This window comes from Chlorocebus sabaeus, chromosome 6 (genome assembly GCF_047675955.1).
Source record: "Chlorocebus sabaeus isolate Y175 chromosome 6, mChlSab1.0.hap1, whole genome shotgun sequence".
Lineage (NCBI taxonomy): Eukaryota > Metazoa > Chordata > Mammalia > Primates > Cercopithecidae > Chlorocebus > Chlorocebus sabaeus.
The window spans coordinates 1,801,572-1,824,090 of record NC_132909.1 but is presented as its reverse complement, the minus strand read 5'-3'; the positions used below and the strand labels follow the sequence as shown (position 1 = coordinate 1,824,090).

The 22,519-nt window shown below is 44.3% G+C and overlaps 2 protein-coding genes across 4 annotated transcripts in view; both read left to right on the top strand.

Annotated features, from left to right (window-relative positions):
* Nucleotides 1-7,126: 7,126 nt before the first annotated feature.
* SMIM17 (small integral membrane protein 17) overlaps nt 7,127-22,519 on the top strand; it is a 68,297-nt gene continuing 52,904 nt past the window's right edge. For both annotated transcript variants that reach the window (XM_038006401.2, XM_007998269.3), the window contains exons 1-2: nt 7,127-7,150; nt 12,893-12,976. The gene's annotated coding sequence lies outside the window, so the exon portion shown is untranslated. The remainder of the gene's footprint in view (nt 7,151-12,892; nt 12,977-22,519) is intronic.
* Nucleotides 7,135-22,519, top strand: part of ZNF71 (zinc finger protein 71) — a 31,825-nt gene continuing 16,440 nt past the window's right edge. The window contains exons 1-2 of one of the 2 annotated variants that reach the window (XM_073015864.1): nt 7,135-7,150; nt 12,893-12,976. In XM_073015864.1, the coding sequence (XP_072871965.1) occupies nt 12,944-12,976 (33 nt within the window). In that variant the 5' untranslated portion in view covers nt 7,135-7,150; nt 12,893-12,943. Of the gene's footprint in view, nt 7,151-12,888; nt 12,977-22,519 lie in introns of those variants that run through there. The other variant, XM_073015865.1, reaches the window with a different exon arrangement.

Sequence of the window (22,519 nt, the reverse complement as noted above, 5' to 3'; positions counted from 1 at the left end):
CCTGTTTACAATTAGGTTTTTGAGGGCGGTATGCCTCAATTATAGGAGCAGATTTATTATGGTAAATACTGAGATCAGAAAGCATGTGTAACTGTGTCATAAGAGCGATTGCATCCAGGCATTATTGCCAGCCAAGATTGATAAATATACCCAATAAGTATAATTGTTCTCTGTGTCGGCCCTTATTGAAGGAATACTCACGGCAGTGGTGACAACCGCTATCATAACTACCATTATTCACTGTGACTGGTTGTCCTGCTTTCCTCAGGTTTTCTTCTGCCATCTGTGACATCTTATTGATCTGTCCCCAGGTGGGTGGCTGTGTTCGACGGGTGTTGCTCGTGACAGTTGGGGTCCTCCTCAACATCAGTTTCAACATGGCTGCAACAGGGGGGTCCTTGGGATCCTCCCAGAGTCTCTTCCTTGGGATCTGGCTCATGATAAGTTTTCAGGGGTCTTGATGGAATCCATATTGGCTGTTGATTTTGGCTTGGAGAAACACAAGCATAACCTCTACCCCAAGTTATTATTTTACCTATTTCCCAACTTTTTGTTACTGGATCTCTCCACCAAACCATTGTTCTGTTTCTGTCTTTGCAGCTGGTTTGTGTAGATGCTGTTCAGCTGCTGCTAACATCTGGCCTTTGGGCAGGCTCAAAAAATTTAAAGTTAATAATGCTAGATTCAGTTGTATTTGTGGGGGTCCATATTCTCTGTCTCCCCCTTTCTGCTTTTTCAACTGCTGTTTTAGGGAGAGATTCATTCTTTCCACTATGGCTTATCCTTGTGAATTGTATGGGATATCAGTAATGTGTTTAATATTCCACATGAAGAAAAATGTAGCTAGAGCTTGGCTAGTATAGCTTGGGGCATTATCTATTTTAATAGAAGCCGGAATGCCCATCACCGCAAAACACTGCAGAAGGTGATGTTTAACACAGGCAGAAGACGTTCCTGATTGACATGTAGCCCAGACAAAGTGAGAAAAGGTGTCCATACATACATGTACATAAACTATAGTCTCCCAAACGAGGGAAAATGAGTGACATCCCTTTGCCAAAGAGAGTTAGGTTCCAATCCTTGAGGATTAACTCCTCCTGTAAAATATGAGGAATGTACCATTTGGCAAGTTGGGCATCGCTGGATAATAGCTTTGGCTTCTTTCCAAGTAATGCTGTATCTGCGTTTGAGACCAGAGGCATTAACATGGGTTAAATTATGAAAGTGTCTAGCATTAGATATTGCATTAGCAACCAGGCGATCAGCCATTTGATTCCCTTCAGTCAAAGGTCCTGGAAGAGGTGTATGAGCCCTAATGTGAGTGATGTAAAAAGGGTGCATTCTACTTCTAACTGCTGTTTGCAATTGGGTAAATAAAATCATCAGTCGTTCATCTGTATGAAATCATAACTGAGCATTTTCAATTAACTGTGTGGAATGAACCATGTATGAAGAATCAGAAATCACATTAATAGGCATATCAAAAGCAGTACCACAATTACCACCACAAGCTCTGCTTTTTGAGCTGAAGTATAGGACGTCTGGAAAACTTTACTTTTTGAGCCAAAATAAGAAGCTTTACCATTACTAGATCCATCTGTAAAACAATGAAAATGCTTAGCAGGCTGCAAGTTGTTTACTACAGGAATTGTAAATGCAAACCATTCACAGTCTTGCTCAGCTAAGGCGATAGTAAAGAAACAGTCTTTTAAATCTATGACTATTAAAGGCCAATTTTTTGGAATTATAGCGGGAGAAGGCAATCTTGGCTGCAATGCTCCCATAGGTTGTATAACTGAATTGATAGCTCTTAAGTCAGTTAACATTCTCCGTTTACCTGATTTTTTCTTAATTACAAAAACTGGAGAATTCCAAGGGAAAAATGTTGGACCTATGTGCCCATTTTCTAATTGTTGAGTAACTAATTTCTCTAAAGCCTCCAGTTTCTGTTTACTTAGCCATTGTTCTATCCAAATTGGCTTATCTGTTAACCATTTTAATGGTATAGGTTCTGAAGGCTTAACAATGGCCGCCATCAAAAATGATATCCTAATCTTTGGGGGAACTTTGTCTTTCCACTTGAAGCGGTTTTTTCAAACCTTGCAAATTTTTTTCTAGTCCCATACCAGGGACATACCCCATTTCATGCATTGTATGTTGACTTTTAGGGATATATATTTGTTCTGGAATTAGAACTTGTGCTCCCCATTGTTGTAATAAATCTATTCCCCATAAATTTATAGGTACAGAAGTTATAATTGGTTGAATGGACCCAGATTGTCCATTGGGCCCCTCACAATGCAAAATGTAACTACTTTGATATACTTCAGTGGCTTTACCAACTCCAACTCTGTTAATTGAGCGGGTTGAGTTGGCCACATGGACGGCCAGTGCTGTAGAGAAATGATTGAAATGTCTGCTCCTGTATCTACCAAACCTTTAAATTTCTTTCCCTGGATAGTTATTTCACAGATAGGGCATTTATCAGTAATTTGATTTACCCAATAAGCTGCTTTGCCTTGTTTATTTGTGCTTCCAAATCCTCCTGTTCATTTAATTTCACTTTTTCCCATTCCCACATATGGCACAATCAGGAGCTGTACTATGCGCTCTTCTGGCTCTGCTTTCCAGGGAACAGAAGTAGATATAACAATTTGAATTTTTCCATTATAATCTGGATCAATGACTCCTGTATGTATGTACCCCTTTTAAACTTAAACTAGACTTTCCTAAAAGTAATACTATTGTCCCTGCTGGCAAGGGTCCACAGACTCTTGTTGGGAACTTTTGTGGGGGTTCCCCAGGCAGAAGGCTCACAGCTTTTGTGCAGCATAAATCTACTGCAGCACTACTGGCTGTGGCAGGAGACAGACATTGTACAGGGGTGAGGGAATGGCCTGAGCTGGAAATGCCCCGGTTTAGAATGGGGCCCAGAACGGGCCCCTCATGGCATTTCCTGAAATCAGGTTCCCTTCTTTATCAAACTTAGGATGACACTGATTAGCCCAGTGTTTTCCCTTTTTACATTTTGGGCATATTTCAGGCTCAGCAGTTTTCTTTTTTCCCCTATCTGGCAGCCTGACTTGCTGATTTTTTTCTACATTCTTTTTTAGTATGACCATGCTTCCCACAATTAAAACAAGCTCCAGGAAATGGAGTATTTCCTTTATCCACTCTCAGTCCTGCCATTGCCTGTGCCAACAAAGTAGTTTTATGCAGATTACCTCTGACACCATCACAGGCCTTGATATAATCAACTAAATGTGCTTTCCCTCTGATAGGTCACAGAGCAAGCAGCCTGGCAATCGGGATTAGCATTGTCGAAAGCTAATAACTGCAACACTATATCCTGAGCAGCCAAATCGGCAATCATCTTTTTAAGAGACTCCTGTAACCGAGCTATAAAATCAACGTATGGTTCTCTTAGTCCCTGTTTTATAGCAGTAAAGGAAGGGTATTGTTCCCCACCTGAAGTGATTTTTTTCCAAGCTCTAATGCACATTCCTCTAAGCTGTTCTATGGCATCATCCTGCATGACCAGTTGTGCATCTAAACCAGCCCAGCCGCCAACCCCCAAAAGTTGGTCTGCAGTTATATTAATTTGAGGTTGGGCCTGGACATTGCGAGCAGCCTGAATGGAAGCTTCATCTGCCCACCAAGTTTCAAACTGTAAGAACTGAGCAGGAGTTAGACAAGCTCGAGTAAGAGCGTCCCAGTTAGTAGGAATCATCCGACTGGAAACAGCAACATTTTTAGCAGTCCCATTACAAAAGTAGAACCTGCTCCATCCTGATTTATAGCTTGTTTAAATTCTTTGAGTAATTTAAAAGGAAAAGGCTCAAATGTAGCTGCAATATTTCCCTGTTGATCTGGGGGGGGTGTATTCTAACAAGAAACTGCCAAGCCTCTAAATCACCCTCTGGTCTAGCTTGCTGAATTCCTGCCTGAATAGAACTAAGGGCGGTCGCTTAAGGTGCACTCGAATAGTCACTGGGGCAACTACTTTTCACCCAATGTCCTCTGGAAAAGAAAGATCTGGAGGGTCTTTTTCTTCAAAATAATAAGGAGGGGGTGCAGAAGGGTAGGGATGAACCTCTCCTTCCTTTACCGCTTGAGCTTTAGCTGGCAAATAAACATGCTCTGTAACCTCTTCTGTTACTTCGTTACAGTCTCGTTCCTCCTCATCATCAGTGTGAAAAAGTTCCAAGGTAGAACAAACCAGACCCCACACCTATCCCATTGTTACCCTGACACTTCCGAGCTCTCCTTCTTACGCACCACGGGGATTGCTTTGAGAGTACTCGGGTGTCTTTCAGCTAGTTTTCCATTCCAACCATCGCTTCGGCGACCCTTCGACCTCAATTCGAGCCCCCACGAATGGACGCCAGTTGCCGAAACCAGCTAGGTCGGGGAGACCCTGACCCAGAGGCACTAGAGAAATTAAAGACACACACACAGAAATATACAGGTGTGAGGTGGGAAATCAGGGGTCTCACAGCCTTCAGAGCTGAGAGCCCCAAACAGAGATTTACCCACATATTTATTAACAGCAAACCAGTCGTTAGTATTGTTTCTATAGATATTATATTAACTGAAAGTATCCCTTATGGGAAACGAAGGGATGGGCTGACTTAAAGGAATAGGTTGGGCTAGTTAACTGCAGCAGGAGCATGTTCTTAAGGCACAGATCACTCATGCTATTGTTTGTGGCTTAAGAATGCCTTTAAGTGGTTTTCTGCCCTGGGAGGGGCCAGGTATTCCTTGCCCTCATTCCCGTAAACTCACAACCTTCTAGCATGGGCGTTAGGGCCATTATGAACATGTTATAGTGCTGCAGAGATTTTGTTTATGGCCAGTTTTGGGGCCAGTTTATGGCCAGAATTTTGGGGGCTTGCTCCCAACAGAAACAGAAATTAGAATGGTGGTTTCCAAGGACTGGGGGAGGCGAGATGTTACTCAATGAGTATAAAGCTTCTATTATGTAAGATAATTAAGTTCTATATATGTAGCAACTTGAATGTATCTCCAGAGAATTGTACTGAATGAAAAAAGCCAATCCCACCATTCAGATACTGTATGATTCCATTTTTATAACATTCTTGAAATGACACAATTGTGTACATGGAGGACAGACTAATGATCGAGTCTGGAGGAAAGTGAGTGTGGCTATAAAAGGGCAAGATGATGGATCCTTGTGGAAATATTGGAAGAGATCCTTGTGATGGAAATATTCTGTCTCTTGAATGGACTGACATCAGTATCCTACTTGTGATATTGCAAGATGTTGCCCTTGGGTGAAATTACCTAAGAGACATAGGTCTCTCTCTATGATTTCTGTATTATGTTTTACAACTTGACGTGAACAAATCCACATTTATCTTTGAATAAAAGATTTCACTTAAATACATCATTAGTCACCACCTAAGGTTAGCTGCTGTTGACAGTTTTGTGGCCACTCAGACGTTCAGCAAATGTTTTTAAACTTGGCTTTGTGGTTTACTATAGAAAAGGGCCTCAGCCAGGTGCCTGGTTCCTACCTTTCCTCTTGTGTAAGCTCCCCTGTCTGTATTACCCAACTCATCTGAAAAGTAGCTTGGCTGTGAAGATTGTTTATAAATCATAAGGCGTGGAGACCAGGGGCCAGAACAAAGGAAACTCATAACAACAAGGATTGATGCTTTTTTCTTATATCTAAAGATAAAAGGAATTGACATTTAGTTTAAAGATTTAGTTGTCTTTTATTTGCAATTCTAGAATCCAGCCACACCTCTTTCTATAAAATAGAACTAGTGTTCTGGTGATCCAAGCAGAGGAATATGGCTTCAGACACAGAAACGGGCTGAGGAAAGCAGAAACAGAGAACAAAAGTGGATGGGGCATTTTAAAGTTACTTTACCTGTCAAGGTTAAAGCAAAGGGGATTTCTTTTATCATGACTGCTAAAACTGGCCTGTTTGGGACTTGGCTATTATCTCTCTCTCTCTCTCCTGAGAGGAGGTCAGATAACAACTTGGAGCTGGTGGCCTGGAACTTCAGCATGAGTAGCTCCATTTCGGTTTGATCTGTTGGGCCTAGTGCAGGAACTCAGTCCAACCCAATAGTCTCCTATACATTTTATTCTACACCTATGCTCATTGTCTTCTTTGCACATCTGTATGCTTTGCAAATGTTCTACAAATAAGCATGATTATCAGGTTTAAAGTTGCCTGGGATGGTCCCTCAGTCCAGTCCATTGGCTGGACTGCAGAAATGTCTGCAGCAGATGTGACACACCTCTTTTATTCCCCTCATTTATCTGCCTCCACCCATCCCTTGTCCTTTTCTATTTTCCCTCCTCCCTCTCCTTACCCATTCTTTCCTCTCTTCCTCTTCAGCCTGTCCTGCCCTCCCTAACTCGACTTTCTCTTTCCTCCTTTTCCCACCCTTTTCTTCTTCCTTATAGTTCTTTCCACCTTCTCATCCCCCTTTCCACCCTTCTTTCCTCCTCCTTGCCTTCTCCATTCTCTTCCTTTCCTGCCTCCCTGCCCCTCCCTCCTCCCACTTCCCTCCCTCTTCTTTCTGTTGGTTCTTCTCTCTGAACTGTTCTTTTCCCTTAGTCTCTCCCCAGCCCTTCCTCCTTCCCCTCCACCCTTCTTCCAACCCCTCCTCCTTCTCCATCTCTTCTTCCTCCTCCATCTCTTCTTCCTCCTTCTCCCTCCTCCCCAGCTCTCCTCCCCAAGTCCCTCCCCCTCCTATCTCTTCTCCCCACTCCTCCCCATCCCTTCTCCCCTTCCATCCTTCTTCCCACCCCTCCTACTTCTTTTCTCCCTCCTCCCCCCTTCCCTCCTCCTCGCCCCTCCTTTCCCTCCATCCTTCTTCCCACCCTTCCTCCCTCCGTCTGTTCTCTCTCCTCCCCTTTCCCTGCCTCCTCCCCCTCAATTCTCCCTCTTGCCCCCGCCTCCTTGGCCGCGGTGGCCTCTGGGAGCTAGAGGAGCTCAGTTGGCTCAGCTCGGCTTCGCTCGACTGGGGGGGCAGGGCTCGGCTGAAAAAGCCCGAGGGGAGGTGGCGCGCGCGGGCTTCTGGGAAGCGTAGTCCGGCGCAGTCCGCGCAGGCGCATTGCGGCCGGGCGGGCCTAGCGGGCGCGGTCATTGTCCTGGCAGAGCGGCGAGCGGGTGAGTGTGGCTGCGGGGTTCCACCCACCCTCTACCTGTGTGGGGGGCCATACCCTGGCCCCGGGTAGGGCGCAGCCTCGGGGAGAGGGCGTGCAGGCCCAGGTACGGGGAGTGCAGGGCTGGGTGCAGGTCCAGGGCATGCGGGCGCATGGGAGGGCGTGCAGGCCGGGACCGAGGGGCGCCTGGAGCGGCTGAGCGGCCGAGGAGAGGCTGAGGGGAGGCTGAGGGGCTGAGGAGAGGCTGAGGGGCAGAGGAGAGGCTGAGGGGCTGAGAGGCTGAGGGGCTGAGGAGAGGCTGAGGGACTGAGGAGAGGCTGAGAAGAAACTGAGGAGAGGCTGAGGAGAGGCTGAGGGGCTGAGGGGAGGCTGAGGAGAGGCTGAGGGGCTGAGGGGAGGCTAAGGGGCCGAGGGGAGGCTGAGGGGAGGCTGAGGGGCTGAGGAGAGGCCTGGGCCAGGAAGGGAGAGGCGTGACTGGGTTAGAGGTAGGAAAGTTGCATGGACACCAGGGCCATCCTGAGGGGAAGGTGGCCTGTGTGAGAGACAGGTGGTGCATATCATCCTGAGGATGAGGCTGAGCCTTTGTGGCTATTGTGAATGTGTCTTTGTGGGTCTGTATGTGTGTGTGAGACGGATTGTGTCGTCCTGAGGGTATGGCTGTGTCTCTGGAGATGGTGAGTGTGTGTGTGTGTGAGAGAGAGAGAGAGAGAAAAACTGCATGTTGTCCAGAGGCTGGGTCTGTGAATGAATGTGTATGTGTCCATGTGTGTCCATGTGGGTTATGTGTGGTAATGTGTGTGTGTGTTTGTCCCACTTCTACAGAGTCTTGGTCTCTCTGTGGAGCTGTCTCTCTCCGGGCCTCTGCCCATACATGTGTGGTGATATCTCTGAGTGACTGCCTGTGTCCTTGCCTTTGGTGTTGTGGGTGTGTCAGCCTTGATCTCTATCCTTGGGTGTCTCTGTGTGAGGGTGCCCTCTGGGTGTCCACTATGTCTGGTCTTTCCATGCATGTCTCTTGGCATGAGTGTAGGGGTGTGTCTCTCCAGGGTCCAGTCCTGTCTGGATCTTTCCCTATCTCTGTGTGTCCACGTGTGTCTGAGTGTTTCTTGATGTTTGTGTGTGACTCTGCAGAGGTGGATGCATCTGGGTGTGCCTCTTCCAAAGACTGTATGCCTGGACAAGGGGTCCTAGCAGAGCCACTACCTTCTCACCCCCCACTTCTCCTAGTCTGCCCAGCCACAGTTCCCTGGCTTTTTCCTGCCCATAGAAAGCTTTGGAGGCATAGGGGCCTGGGAGTGACAGGGGCAGGGTGGAGGAGGGGAAAAGAAAGGCTGTTTCTTCTGCCTCCCACAGGATCTTCTTAAAAGGGGATCAGACTCCTAAAGGGTCTCTGTGCCCTACTCCGTTCTGACCAAGGAGAGGTTGATTTGTTCACAAAATGTGTTTGCAGCCAGTGCTGGCCATTTATAGGTGTCCCAGTAACTCTGAGGTAGGGACCATCATCATCCTTATCTTACAGACAGGGAAACTGAGTCTCAGACTAAGTGACTCACCCAAGGTTACCTCAGGCATCCAGGTTCCACAGCCCCCACAATTAACCACTAGACAAATGGGAGATCCCTTTTTTCCCTTTCCGCTCAGCTGACACAAGGTTGCAGGGTTTTCCCCAAGGGAATCTCTGCTTGGAAACAGTAGAAATGGAAGAAAGGAAGGAAATGCTAAAAAGCTCAGAGGAAGAAGAATCCAGATCTAAGGCCAAACCAGGTTCAACAGTCACTGGCAAGTACTCTTGGGCAAGTCACTTCCAGGGCTGCTGTATGATTTTTAAGGGTACTTTGCCTTTATGGACCTCTTGCTCCATTGGCTTTTTAAAGCACTAAAAGTTACATTTTGTTATTTCATTAATAGGAAGACAAATGTATTCTAGGCTGGATTAGATATTTTCTTATGATTTTAAAAGAAATTAAGACCTTCCTATGGGCCCCTAAAGGTTTCATGGGCCCCAGGCTCTGTGCCTACTGGGTAAGTGGGCTCTAGTCACTGCTGTGGTCTGGCAAAATGGGCCAGTGTTCTTGACCTCATAGGACACGGGTGAAAGAGACCACTGATCTGCAAGGAATATATTTTTTTAAATTAAATTCCGTTTCAAAAATGTGTATGGTGATATGAGGTTTCTACACCCAGGGAGACAGTTCAAAGGAAGAGAAATAAAAAATAATTAATAACCCCTACCCCTTTCTCATTCCCATTCCACGCCCTCCAGATACCAACCCAGCCTCATTCCACAGCCTTTCCCAGGCTGGAAAACGCTGTACAGATGTGTCCACATCCACATGGGTTGGTTTATTTTTTTCACAAAGGGGCTGAAGTTATGCATAAAACTGGGTAACTTGCTTTTCTCACTTAGTGAAACCACAGACATGTCAACAGATGCAGAACTAACTCTGCGAGATGCAGAACTAACTCTGCTTCGCAGAGGCGACCTGATACTTCGTACTATGGAGACCCTACCATTGATTTGATTCCTTTAGTAATTTTATTAATTTTGTTTTCAGGGTGTGGTGTTTTTTTTTTTTTTTCCCTCTAGAAACAATGCTGCCATAAATATCTTTTTTTCCTATATGTAACTTTTACACAGAGCTTTATTAGTGTGGGCAGATTCCCAGGAACAGGGTTGCTGGGTTATGGGATTTGTGTATTGCCAGCTCACTTTCCAGAAAAATGTTGAGCGACTCACATTCCCTCACCAGTGTGTGAGAGGGCCTGTTCCTTTGAATCCTGGCCAGCACTAGAAGTTAGCTCATCTGTTCGTTCAGCTTGATGTCTAAGTGCCTCCTATGTGTTAGACATTGTCCTAGATGTTAGAAATACAATCTAAAAGTGATAATCCCTGCTCCCTGGGGGCTTCTGTTCTCATGGAGGGAAGACAGATGACAAACTTGAAAACAACTATTTAAAAAAAGACAGTTGTCAATAGTGGTTTGTACTGCAAGAAAATAGAGGGGGAGAGAGTTGCTGCTTAAGGTCAGGTGATTGGGGGTGGAGGACTTCTCCAAGGAGGTAACATTGGAGCTGAGCAGGAAGTGGGGCTAGTCATGGGAAGAGCACTCCCTCCAGAGGGAACAGCAAATGCAAAGGCCAGGGGGCCTGGGGCCAAGCATGGGAGAGGGGAGTAGAGGAGATGGAAGGGGAGAGGCCATCGGGGCACATCGTAAAGGCTGTGTGGGCGGCAGTGAAGACTTCTAATGATTTCTAATGGAGTGATTTCTAATGGTGGGGGAAGCCAAGGAAGAGTTTTGAAGAGTTTTAACCCAGAGGACGTTTTCAGTGAGTGGTTACAGTTGGCCAGGTGTGGTGCCTGTATGCAGGCGTTAAGTGGTAGGAAGCCCGAGCCCACGCCTTTGTGATCATTTTGTTCTACAACAGGGCTTCTCAGCCTCCACACTACCGACCTTGGGGCCTAATCATTCTTTGTTGTGGGGCTTGTCCCGTGCATTGTACAATGTTCAGCAGCATCCCTGGTTTCTACTCACTAAATGCCCATAGTATTCCCCTGCCAAATTGTGACAATTTGGCAAATGTCTCCAGACTTTGACAGATGTTTCTGGGGGGGGCAAAATTGTTCCCGGTTGAGTACCAAAGGCTTCTGCCAACTTGGCCATATATATATACCCCCCTACAATTAAAATTACTTTTCACCTGTGGAAGTTGGGGCCATTTGGCTTAAGAAAGGCTCTTCTTTGTCTTAGTGGTTCTTACGCTGTCAGAGGTGTCAGAATCTCCTGGGAAACTTATTTAGAAATACTGATTCAGGGGCCCTACCCAGGTAGTTTGATTCAGAGAATCTGGGAGGGGGGTTAGGAGTATATATTCTGAGTGATATTTTAATAAGCATCCCTAGTGATTCTGGTACTTTGAGCTAAAAGAGTATTGTGTTGGAGAGGACTGAGGTTTTTCTGGGTGATCCTGAAGGGCTGGAGATGTAGAGAGGCATGTTTCTGTTTATAGCAGAAGAAAAACTCATTTCCAGTCAGAGGTGTTGGTGGCATGGATAGGGAGCCCCCTGTCACAGGAGAAGCCAGGACTGAGCCAACATGTCTCAAACTCCAAGAATTTGTCCTAACCTGTGCCATGCATCCTATTTTTTTACTTTGCCATTTACTTGAATTGGCTCACTGATTTTTTTTTTTTTTTTTAATTTAAATCGGCTTAGTTTAAAAGGGCATTCTGTGTGACTGCTGTAAAAAGAAGCTGAGTTTTGCTGTAAGAAGGGAAACAAACATTAAAACAAATGGAAGTAAAGCCAGCTAGTTCTAATGAGATATTATGGTCACCCTAAGTTTGGGTCCTGAACCCTGCTTTTCTTTTTAATTTTAATTTTTAATTTTTGCGGGTATGTAGTGGGTTTATGTATTTATGGAGTACATGAGATATTTTGATACAGGCATACAATGTGTAATAATCACATCAGGATAAATGGGGTATCTGTCACCTCAAGGATTTATCCTTTGTGTTACAAACAATCTGATTATACTTTTAGTTATTTTTAAATGTATCATTAAATTATTATTGATCATAGTCACCCTGTTGTGCTGTCAAATACTAGGTCTTATTTATTCTTTGTGTGTGTGTGTGTTTTGTTGTTGTTGTGTTTTTTGTTGTTGTTGTTTGTTTTGAGACGGAGTCTCGCTCTGTTGCCAGGCTGAAATGCAGTGGCGCGATCTTGGCTCACTGCAACCCTTTGTGTTTTTTTAATATCCATTAGCCATCCCCACATTCCCCCCACCACTCCACTGCCCTTCCCAGCCTTTGGTTTCTTCATCATTCTAGTCTCTATCTCCATGAGTTTAATTGTTTTAATTTTTAGCTTACACAAGTAAGTGAGAACATGCAAAGTTTGTCTTTCTATGCCTGGCTTATTTCACTTAACATAATGACCTCTATGTTGTTGCAGAAGACAGGATCTTATTCTCCTGCTTTTCTTTTGTTTCAAGGGGTGAGTGAGGGGTTGCAGGAATGTTAAGATACCTCTCCACTTGAGACTTTGTCCTGAGCTTGTCAGGGGAACTGAAAGATAATTGAACCAAGCTGCATTTCTCCAGGCGAATCTGGCTCTGAGAGCCCCTGGGTGGAAGTTCCTTACACTCATATCTGCTAGTTGAACCTCATGGTAACCCCATGAAGTCTGGGGGAAGTGCCCGAAGAGGCCACAGGTGGTTCGGGGGCATCTCAGGGGGCCTCGGTCCAGCACTCACACTCAAGGAGGGATCCGGGCAGGGCCATTGGGAGAAGGCAGGGTGTCCGGTGGCCCTCAGCAGCCTGTGGGAATGTGTGTGAGTGTATGTGTGTTGACTGTATCTGTAGGAGTGTGCATGGGAGTGCATTTGTGAGGCATTGTAGCCTAGTGACTAAGCATGTGGACCTAGACATACTCTGCCTGACTCCAGTCCCAGCTTTGTAATCTCGAGCAAGTGGTTTAATCTCCTTGGGCCCCAGTCTCCTCATCTGTGAAATGGGTGAGTAGACGTAGTACCTACCTTCCAGGATGGTTAGAACATCAAGTGAGATACATTCAAGTACCCTACATGCAGTAAGCCCTCTAAATACTCACTGTTGGTGTGTGTGTATGTGTGTCTGTCTGTCTTCTCTGCTTGTCTCCCAGTGTGTGTGATTTGTCCCGTCTACATATGTGAGGCCAGCCTAGACCTGGTCTCTCAGCATGCCTCCATCTGTCTTCTCCCTACAGCCCTGTTGGCCCCCTAGGCCTGTCTTCCTGTTCACCGTGGGCAGCAGAGGGATGGCTGCTCAGCTGCTGACTGATGAGGCACTGGTGAGTCATGTTGCTCTGTCACTCTCCTTTCCAAAGGCTGGATTCCTGCCTTGGGTGAGCCTCTGCTGCTCGAACCCTCTCCAAGGCCCCCAGTCCCATCCTCTGGGGCTGTGTCTGTCCTGATGAGGAGGGCTGTGCTTACAGATGATGCTGATCCTGGCTGTGGGGTCAGTTGTGGGGGACAGGGAGGCTTTGGAATGGCCAAACTAGCTCTCTGGACTCTCAGGAGACACAGGTGGGCACCTGTGGGAAGTGGTGGTTTAGATATGTGACACTGAGTGAAAAAACTCATGCTGGATGTGTCACCTTTAAAATGGGCAGACACACTAAATGCTCCTTGTGGATGCCTACATGTGTGATGAAAGTACAAAAGCTTATGGGAATGAGGCCCACAAATTCACCCATGATTTTACCCCAAAAGATAATCACTCTGGAATGTTTGAGTCTGGCTAAGCAATTTTAATATTAAAGATTGCTTTTTCATCAGAGATCTCATCCTTAGCATTTCTCCATATCATTAAAAACTCCTTTGTAACATCCATCTTAATGACCACATAAAAGTGTTGTTCAGTGGCCATACCCTGGTTTACTTAATGGTTCCTCTGTTGTTGGACCTTTATTGGTTTCCAAGTATTCTTTTTTTGGTTATAAACAGTGTCGTGAGGGACACTGGGCGTAAATCTTTCCTTGTGTCTTGTATGATTTCTTTAGGAGCAGTTCCTTGAAGAGGAAGATTGGGTTGGGTATTTTTGAGGTATTTTGATACTACTTTCCAAATCAGTTATGGCGGTAGGTATTCCCACCAGCGTGTCTGAGCAGGTCTCCGCTGGTTTATATGGTTGTTGTCAGGCATTTATTCTGCATGTTCGATATATTTAGACTGGTGTAATATTGCACCATGATAATCAGTGATAAATGGATATGAAAGCTATAAACCATGAGCCTGATAGGGCACAAGTGGTGCCAAGTGATTTCTTTCTGAGTAGCATTGTTTGTATTATTCGTGAAGTTCAAGTCTTAGAAAATGTTTACTGGCCATTTCTGTGGGCAGGGAAATGATCCATCTTGTGCTTTACCAGTCTACAGGAATCTGAGTGTGCCTTAAAGACTTTACAGAAGTAAATGTGTGTGTGTAAATATTTGTTGCAAATATTCTTCCCAGATTTGCTTTTTGTTTCTTTATTTTGCCTTATTTTTTCATAAAAATATGAAAAAAGCATTTCATATTTTTAAAATCAAATCTGTTGGTTTCTCCCACTGGGGTGTTTTTCTTCATCTTTAAGCTGTGAAAGGGTTTCTCCATCCACAGGTCACAGAGCAGCTATATTTTCTTCCTTTTTGCCATTTATCATTTGAATGTTAACAATGAACTTTTGAATCTACCTGTAATTTATTTTGCTATATAAATGTGTCGATTGACTTATTTGGGAGCTTTGGTTTATTCTGTCTTCATTTATTTGATACCTTTGTTGAGGTACACATCACGTACCACAAAGTGTACAATTCATTGATTTTGGGTACATTCATAGAGTTGTGTTAACCATCACCACAGTCAATTTCAGAATATTTTCATCGTCCTGAAAAGGAGCTGAGTACCCATTGGCACTCATTTCCATTTCCCCCCATCAGTCCGCAGCCCCTGGCAACCGGTAATCAGCTTTCTGTCTCCATGAATTTGACTATTCTGGACATTTCAAATAAATGGAATCATACACTGTGTGGTCTTTTGTGATTAGCTTCTTTCACTTAGCATTATATTTACAAGGTTCATCTATGTGGTTCATTACTTTTTTTGACTGAACAATATCCACTGCGTGGTTATACACATTTTATTTATCCTTTCATCAGTTGATGGACGTTTGGGTTGTTTCCACTGTTTGGCTCTTATGAATAATGCTGCTATGAACATTCATATATAAGTCTTTGAACATATGTTCTCAGTTCTCTTGGGTGTGTACCTGGAAGTGGAATGTTGGGTCTCATATGGTTAACTCTGTTGAACCATTAAAGGAACCACCAGACTGTTTTCCTAAGCGATTGCACCATGATGCCTTCATTTTTATCTCATCTGTGATTCTTGCCTTGAATTCTTCTTTTACTTACATTACTTAGAAAGATTTGTTGTTTGTTTTTATTTCAACAGGGTTGGGAGTTTTGGTTTAAATTTAGTTTTTTAAAAATTACTGCTAGTGTAATTACACCCTGATTTTTAAAAAAATTGAGCCTGTCTGGTTTCAGCGCTTTTGAGTTTTCCCTGTGGTGAAACGGTTTGTGTCATTAGACAGGAAACAGAAAAAGATAGAGTACTAGAAAAAGTGGCCTTGGACACGTACATGCAGAGAACTCACAGGCCCTTTGTAGCACTTCTGTCCCAACACGATGGGCTCCCAGACCTGGAAGGCTGTGTTCTGTGTCTCAGCACAACTCTGGTGCCAGTCTGGGCTTGGTGCCTGGAGACTGCTCAGTGAATAGTTACTGAGTGAATTAGGTGGGTATACTTAGGGAAGACTTCCAGAAGGAATTATTATATTACAATTTTGTTAAATAAATAAATATAGGGGTGAGAGGGAACTTTTGGAGGTAATGGATCAATTTATGGCCTTGATGGTGGTGATGGTTTCATGGGTGTGTATGCATCTGCTAACTCATCAAGTTATGTACATCATTAAATATGTACAGCTTTTTCTATATCAGTCACACCTCAATGAAGTAGTTTAAATTTTTAGAAAAGGAAGAATTACTAGCTTGACTGGCTGAAAGATATATTGGGCCAAAAGGTCAAATAATATCATATAAGGATCTATAGTTGTACATAAGATATATATTAAATATCAAAATTAAATAATAATAGTAAGAGTTGACATTTACTGAGAACTTCCTCCGTCACACGAGGCACTGTGCCTGGACCATATTTCTACACATTTAACCTCATGACCCTGTGGAGGGGGACGTTGTTATCAGGAAGCCTGCTTCTCATATGAGGCTCAGAAAGAGAAGGACAGTTGTCCAAGGAAACATAGCTTGTGAAGGGCAGAGCCAGGATTCTTTCGCAGAGTGTGGTTCCTGAGCCCACACTCTGAACCACCAGCCCAACCACTTTCTATCAAAGGTGACCCCTGAGGTAGAGGAGGCTATCCTGAGCCCAAGCCCCAGAAAGGTACCCTAGGACCACAAAGGGACTAGCCAGCAGGGGTGAGGCCTCCCCTTGGGATTTAGTTGGTGGTGGGGAGACTCAGTATGCTGGAGAGAGCCAGCAAGCTCTGGGTGTCAATAATAATAGCTGGCAGTTATTGAGTGCCTGCCGTATGCTATGCACTACCATTCTGAGTGTCTTACATAAATAAGTGGGCAGGTGGGGCCCATGGCAAATTGGAGCTCTCTTGCCCCATCAAAGGGCCAGCCACCACTCAGCTCCAGCCTACAGTGGCCAGATATTCTGGTGTTTAAAGAGAAAGTAAAAATTCATTTTCTTGGTAAATTGTGGATGTTTTTTTCATGTAACAATTAAAAACAACTTTGAAACCCCCATGGGGCAAAATAGCAATGTGTGCAGCTAGCTTCAGGCCCAGATACATCTCATACGCGGTGCATGCTCAGAGCTCCCGTTCTTTCCTTGTGCCATGGGGGTTGTACCACTGACTCAGTTCAGAACAGCAGGTCCCTCTGTAGCACACAGTAGGTCTCTCATTACTCACATACCATGCTATGAGGAAGCCCAAGCAGCCGTGAGGAAGCCCAAGCAGCCGTAAGGAAGCCCAAGCGGCCGTAAGGAAAAGCGATGTAGAGAAAAAGAGATGCGCACCAAGGCCTCAGCTGTGCCATCCCTACCAGCTCAAGAGACAGATATGTACGCAAAGAGGCCAGCAGACTACTCTAGCCCAGCTGCCATCCAGCCGCCTCCACACAAGAGATGCCAGGCACGAACTGCCCAGCTGAACCCATCAACCCCAAAATAGTAATAAATTGTTGTTTTTGAGCCATGAAGTTCTGAGATGGCTGCTACCCAGCAAAATATAACTGGATAGGAAATTTAATCTGTGACCGTGGCTCAAGATCTTCATGTGGTAGAATCATGCATGGATGATGTGATCAGCCAGCAATAATGTGAGACGTGCAGGCCTTCGTCACACGAGGGAGGAGGTCGACTGTCAAGCACCATCTCTGGAAGTAGCTTCAGGATCGCTTGTGATCTATCTGGAAGAGAAGCGCCAGCTGGAACACTCTGCTATATTTATCCAACTGTCTTCTTTATTGGAAAAAGACATGCCATCCATCTCAGGGTCTGATCCAAACTAAACTGCTCCTTGGCCCTGATGCCTGCTAGATCGGTATTATATGTGGATGAGGCCATGTAGTGTAGGGGCTGAGAGTTGAACTGACTGGGTTTAAAATGCTGCCACTGCCATCTGTGTGACCTCTTGTGCCTCAGTCTCCCCCTTTGTAAAAGAGATGAGCTCATAAAAGTACCTACATAGTAGGGTTGTTTTAAAGATTAAGTGAGATGATGTGTGCAATAGGCTTAGAACAATACCTGGCATGTAGTATGTGCTTAATGAACATTAGTTATTTTTATCATTATTTACTAATGAATTAGTATGGAAGAAATCTGGCGCCAATACCATGTCTGTCTTATTCACAGTTGTATGCCCAGTGCCTGGTGCATAACAGGCACTTAATAAATATTGGTCGAATGAATACGTGAATGGGTGAAGTGTCACTCTGTGTGTTTTCAGAAACCATCAGTGAACATATTTAGAATATGTCAGAATATGTATTAGATACCATTGATCTAGAATTCCTGTTTAGGGAATTCAACCATACTTTTCTGGTAACCCAGAAAATTATAAATTAAAACACCAGTTAAATTTCCTATCCAGTTATATTTTTCTGGGTAATAACCATCTCGGAACTTAATGGCTCAAAAACAACAATTTATTACTATTTCGGGGTTGATGGGCTCAGCTGGGCAGTTCGTGCCTGGCATCTCTTGTTGGTGGCAGTTGGATGGCAGCTAAGTGAGAGTAGTCTGCTGGCTTCTTTGCTTACATGTCTGTCTCTTGCTCTGGTATGGATGGCACAGCTGAGGCATTGGTAGGCATCTCTTTTTCTCCACATGGATTTACCTTGTGGCTGCTTGGGCTTCCTCACAGCATGGCATGCGAGTAATGAGACACCTATTGTGATGACTGGCTTCTCCCAGTGCAAGTGTTCCAGGAGGCTGAGGCAGAAGCTAGAAGTCTTCTGTGATCGCCAGATTCTATTGGCCAAGCAGGTCCCTCAGGCTAGCCCAGATTCAAGGATAGGGGAACTAGACTCCACTAGTGACAGATTTGAGGCCATTTTCAACCAGTCTACCCACCTACTATTGTCTACCAAAACTGACCTATATTGAAAGAGAGTATGAAAATGGGTAATTTGATCCAGCAAAATATAACTGGATCAGAAATTTAACTGGTGTTTTAATTTTCAATTTTCTGGGCTACCAGAAAAGCACGGTTGAATTTTTACCCCCTAAACAGGAATTCTAGATCAATAGTATCTAATGCTTATTCTGATGTATTCTAAATATGTTCATTGATGGTTCCTGGAAAGGTACCTACATTTTCCTTGCTTGGGCAGCAGGACTGGGCATTTCTGATTCACAGCCCTGAGAGTATGAAAATTGAGAGTATGAGAGTTATATGCTCATTTTGGGCAAATACTCAAAGCAGGTAGCTTTTTATGTGTCTTTCTATCACATACGATTGCTTTCTCGGGCCTGTTTAAGGTACCATGTAAGAAATTTAAGGATTCCATCATTTGCTGTACAAACATTTATTGAGTACCTACTAAGTGCCAGGCACTGTTCTAGGACCTGAGGATTCTTTGGTGGCCCAGGCAGACACAACTTCACAACCCCCCATGAGGCAGATGCTGTTATCCCCTTTTAACAGAGGAGGAAACTGAAGCCTGGAGAGGTTAGGTAGTTGAAGATGTTCACTTTCACATGTTCACATAGCTAGAAAATGGCCAAGCCAGGCTTTGAAAACAGGTCTTTGTACTTCCCAGACATGCCCTTTAGATACTGCACTGTCTTTCAAAACAAAAAACAAACAAACAAAAACACTCACCTCGCTGTATTAGTTGTCACTGTGTAACAAGTTATCCCCAAACTCAGCTGCTTAAAGCAACAATTATTTACTATCTTACCCAGTTTCTGAGGGTCAGGAATGGGGCAGTGACATGGCTGAGGCTCAAGTCTTCTCAGGGCTTCCCAGGGCTGGAGAATCCTTTCTGAGAGGCTCGCACAGTGATTGGTGGTGGGACGCCTTAGCTCCTTACTGACATTGGTGGGAGGCTTCAGCTGCTGATCAGATGGGCGTCTCCAAAGGACTCTACAGGGCAGCTGGCTTCCTCCAAAGACTAATCCAAGGGAAAAAGAGAGGGAGCGTGCCACAGGACCAAAACTGTGATCTTTATAACCTTTTTGTCTTTTTTCCCCTAAATGTCTTATTGTGCTAAAATAGACATAACATAAAATTTGCCATCTTAACCACTTTTAAGTGTACAGTTGAGTGGCATTAAATACTTTCCTAATGTGCAGCACCATCAACATCCATCTCCAGAACTCTTTGATCTCGTAAAACTGAAAGTGCAGCCATTAAACAAACACTTTCCATTCCCCTCGCCTCTGCCCCCGGCAGCCACCATTCCACTTTCTGTCTCTATGAATTTGACTCGATACTTCATTTAAATCATGGAGTCGTGCAGTACTTTTACTTCCGTGTCTGGCTTCTTTCGCTGAGCATAGTGTCCCCAAGGTTCACCCTTGTAGCGTGTGTCAGATGTTTTTTTAAAACAGGCGGAATAATATTCCATTGTATGCACAAACCGCATTTTGCTTATCCACTCATCTGCTTACGTACACTTGGGTTGCTTCCACCTTTTGGCGAGTGTGAATGGTGAGTGTGCATATAACCTTCCCAGGGAAGTGACACCATACTAACCTCTGCTGTATGTTGTTGATCACACAGAACCACACTGGCACAGTGAAGGGGCTACATAAGGCTGTGGATACCAGGAGTTGGGGATCATTCGGGGCTGCCTTGGAGGCTGCTAACACACACACACACACACACACACACACAAAACATGAGAATATTCACAGTGTCACTCTGATACAGTTGCTGTTCACATTTTGACACATTTCCTTCCATCTTTTTCCTGTGTATTGTTTTTCATGCGGTTGAGATTAAATGGTATTTATAATTTTGGAAACCCAGAGGCAACTCTGCATGGAAAAGCTCTGCATAATCTTGTAATGAAAATAGCTATATAATTGGCCATGGGGGTGGGCTATTATTTAATGAATCCCATGCCATGGATGTTACGGTTGTCCAAAGGCTTGCCCATAGAAATCAAATGGAGTGGACATCTTCGTGCATGAAGCTTTGCCCAATTTTTGGATTGTCTTATTGGGACAGATTTCCAGAAATAAAATGTCTGAACATTTTAAAGGCATAAAATGTATAATATTAACCTTTTAATTGAAAAAACAATAGGTAAAATGCACCTATTTGAAAATTAGTAAACTGGGAAAATGAATTCTCCCACTTCCCCTCCCCATCTTGAAACCAATGGCATCACCTGCTCTTACCAGATACTATATTGGTTGAGAGCTTTATTGAGGTGTAATTCACATATCATAAAATCCACCCATATAAAGTAGACACGTTAACATCCAGTGCTTTTTAGTTTACTTACAGAGTTATGCAACCATCACCACAATATTTTTTAAAAATTTTACCACTCCAAAAAGAAATCCCATACCCACTGGCACTCACTCTGCATTTTTCTCCAACCCACCCTCACCCCTAGGCAACCATATATCTATCTTCATTCTATTTTGCCTATTCTGGACATTGTATATAAATGAGGCATACAATATGGTCTTTTGTGTCCAGCATCTTTCACTTGGTGTAATGTTTTCCGGGTTCCTTCCTGTTGCAGCGTATGTCAGAGCTGTCGTATGGACAAACCACATGATTTGTCCATTCGTCAGGAGATGGACATTTGAGTTGTTTCCACTTTGGGACTATTGCAAATAACATTGCTATGAGCGTCAGTGTATAGTTTTTGTGTGGCATTCTGTTTTCATTTTTCCTAGGTACCTACCAAGAATGGAAGTGCTAGGTCATAAGGTAACTCGGTGTTTAGTCACTTGAGGAAATGCCAGACTGTTTTACAAAGCAGCTGAACCATTTTACATCCTCACCAGCTGTGTATTCTTACCAGTTTCTTGCATTCGCTTCCATAAAAAGTCTGCACCAGCTGGGCACAGTGGCTCACGCCTGTAATCCCAGCACTTTGGGAGTCTGAGGCAGGCGGATCACGAGGTCAGGAGATCAAGACCACGGTGAAACCCCGTCTCTACTAAAAATACAAAAAATCAGCCGGGCGCGGTGGCAGGCACCTGTAGTCCCAGCTACTCAGGAGGCTGAGGCAGGAGAATGGCGTGAACCTGGGAGGCAGAGCTTGCAGTGAGCCGAGATCACGCCACTGCACTAAAGCCTGGGTGACAGAGCAAGACTCCATCAAAAAAAAAAAAAAAAACCTGCACCTATATAGGCACATATGTATAAATGTCCCTTATTATTTCCTCTTATGGAAATGTTAACAAACTAGACACACTGTTCTGGGCATTGATTTGTTTTTTCATGTAACAGTGTATTCAGGAGATCATTCTGCATCTGCAGCTAAGGAGCTGCCCCCCTTTTTTTGTTACAGTTGCGTGTATTCCCCTGTGGTGGATTCGCTGACCTAATTTAACCAAACCTCTACTGATGGCTATTTGGGATGTGTTCAGTCTTTTTACTTCTTCATCTGATGCTGTAATAAATAGCCTTACACATATATGTTTTTGCATGTGTGTTAATATATCTGAATTAGTCTAAAGTGTTCAAAAGAATTTGAATATTCGTTTTGATACATTTTGCTAAATGCTACTCCATAAACATTGTTCCAGTCTGTTCCCCTATCAGGAGTGTCAGAGAGGAATATTTCAGTATTTGAGTTGGACAGAGTGTTTCCTTTCAAGAGGAATGTTGCAGTATTTGTCCTTTTGTGACTGGCGTATTTCACTGAGCAGAATGTCCTCAAGGTTCACCCATGGTGTCGCACGTGTCAGAATTTCCTTCCCTATCAAGTCTGATTTCATTGTATATACAGACCACATTTTGTTCATGTTTTCATCTGTTAGTGTACACTTGGGTTGCTTCCACCTTTTGTGTATTGTGAATGGTGCTGTTAGGAACATGGGCGTGCAAATACAGAGTGCACTTGTAACATTCTAAATTAGATTCTGTCCCTTTCCTGCTCAAACCTTCCAAAGAATGAGTAAGAAGGAGCCAGCTTAGGCCAGACCTGAAGGAAGAGCATTTTGGGCAGAGGGAACAGCTAGTGCTAGTGCCCTGAGGTATATTCGAAGAGAGAAGGAAGGCTGGCAGGGCTGGAGCAGAGCCCAAGGGGCGGAGCAGATGTGGGGACAGGGTGGGGGTCAGAGTC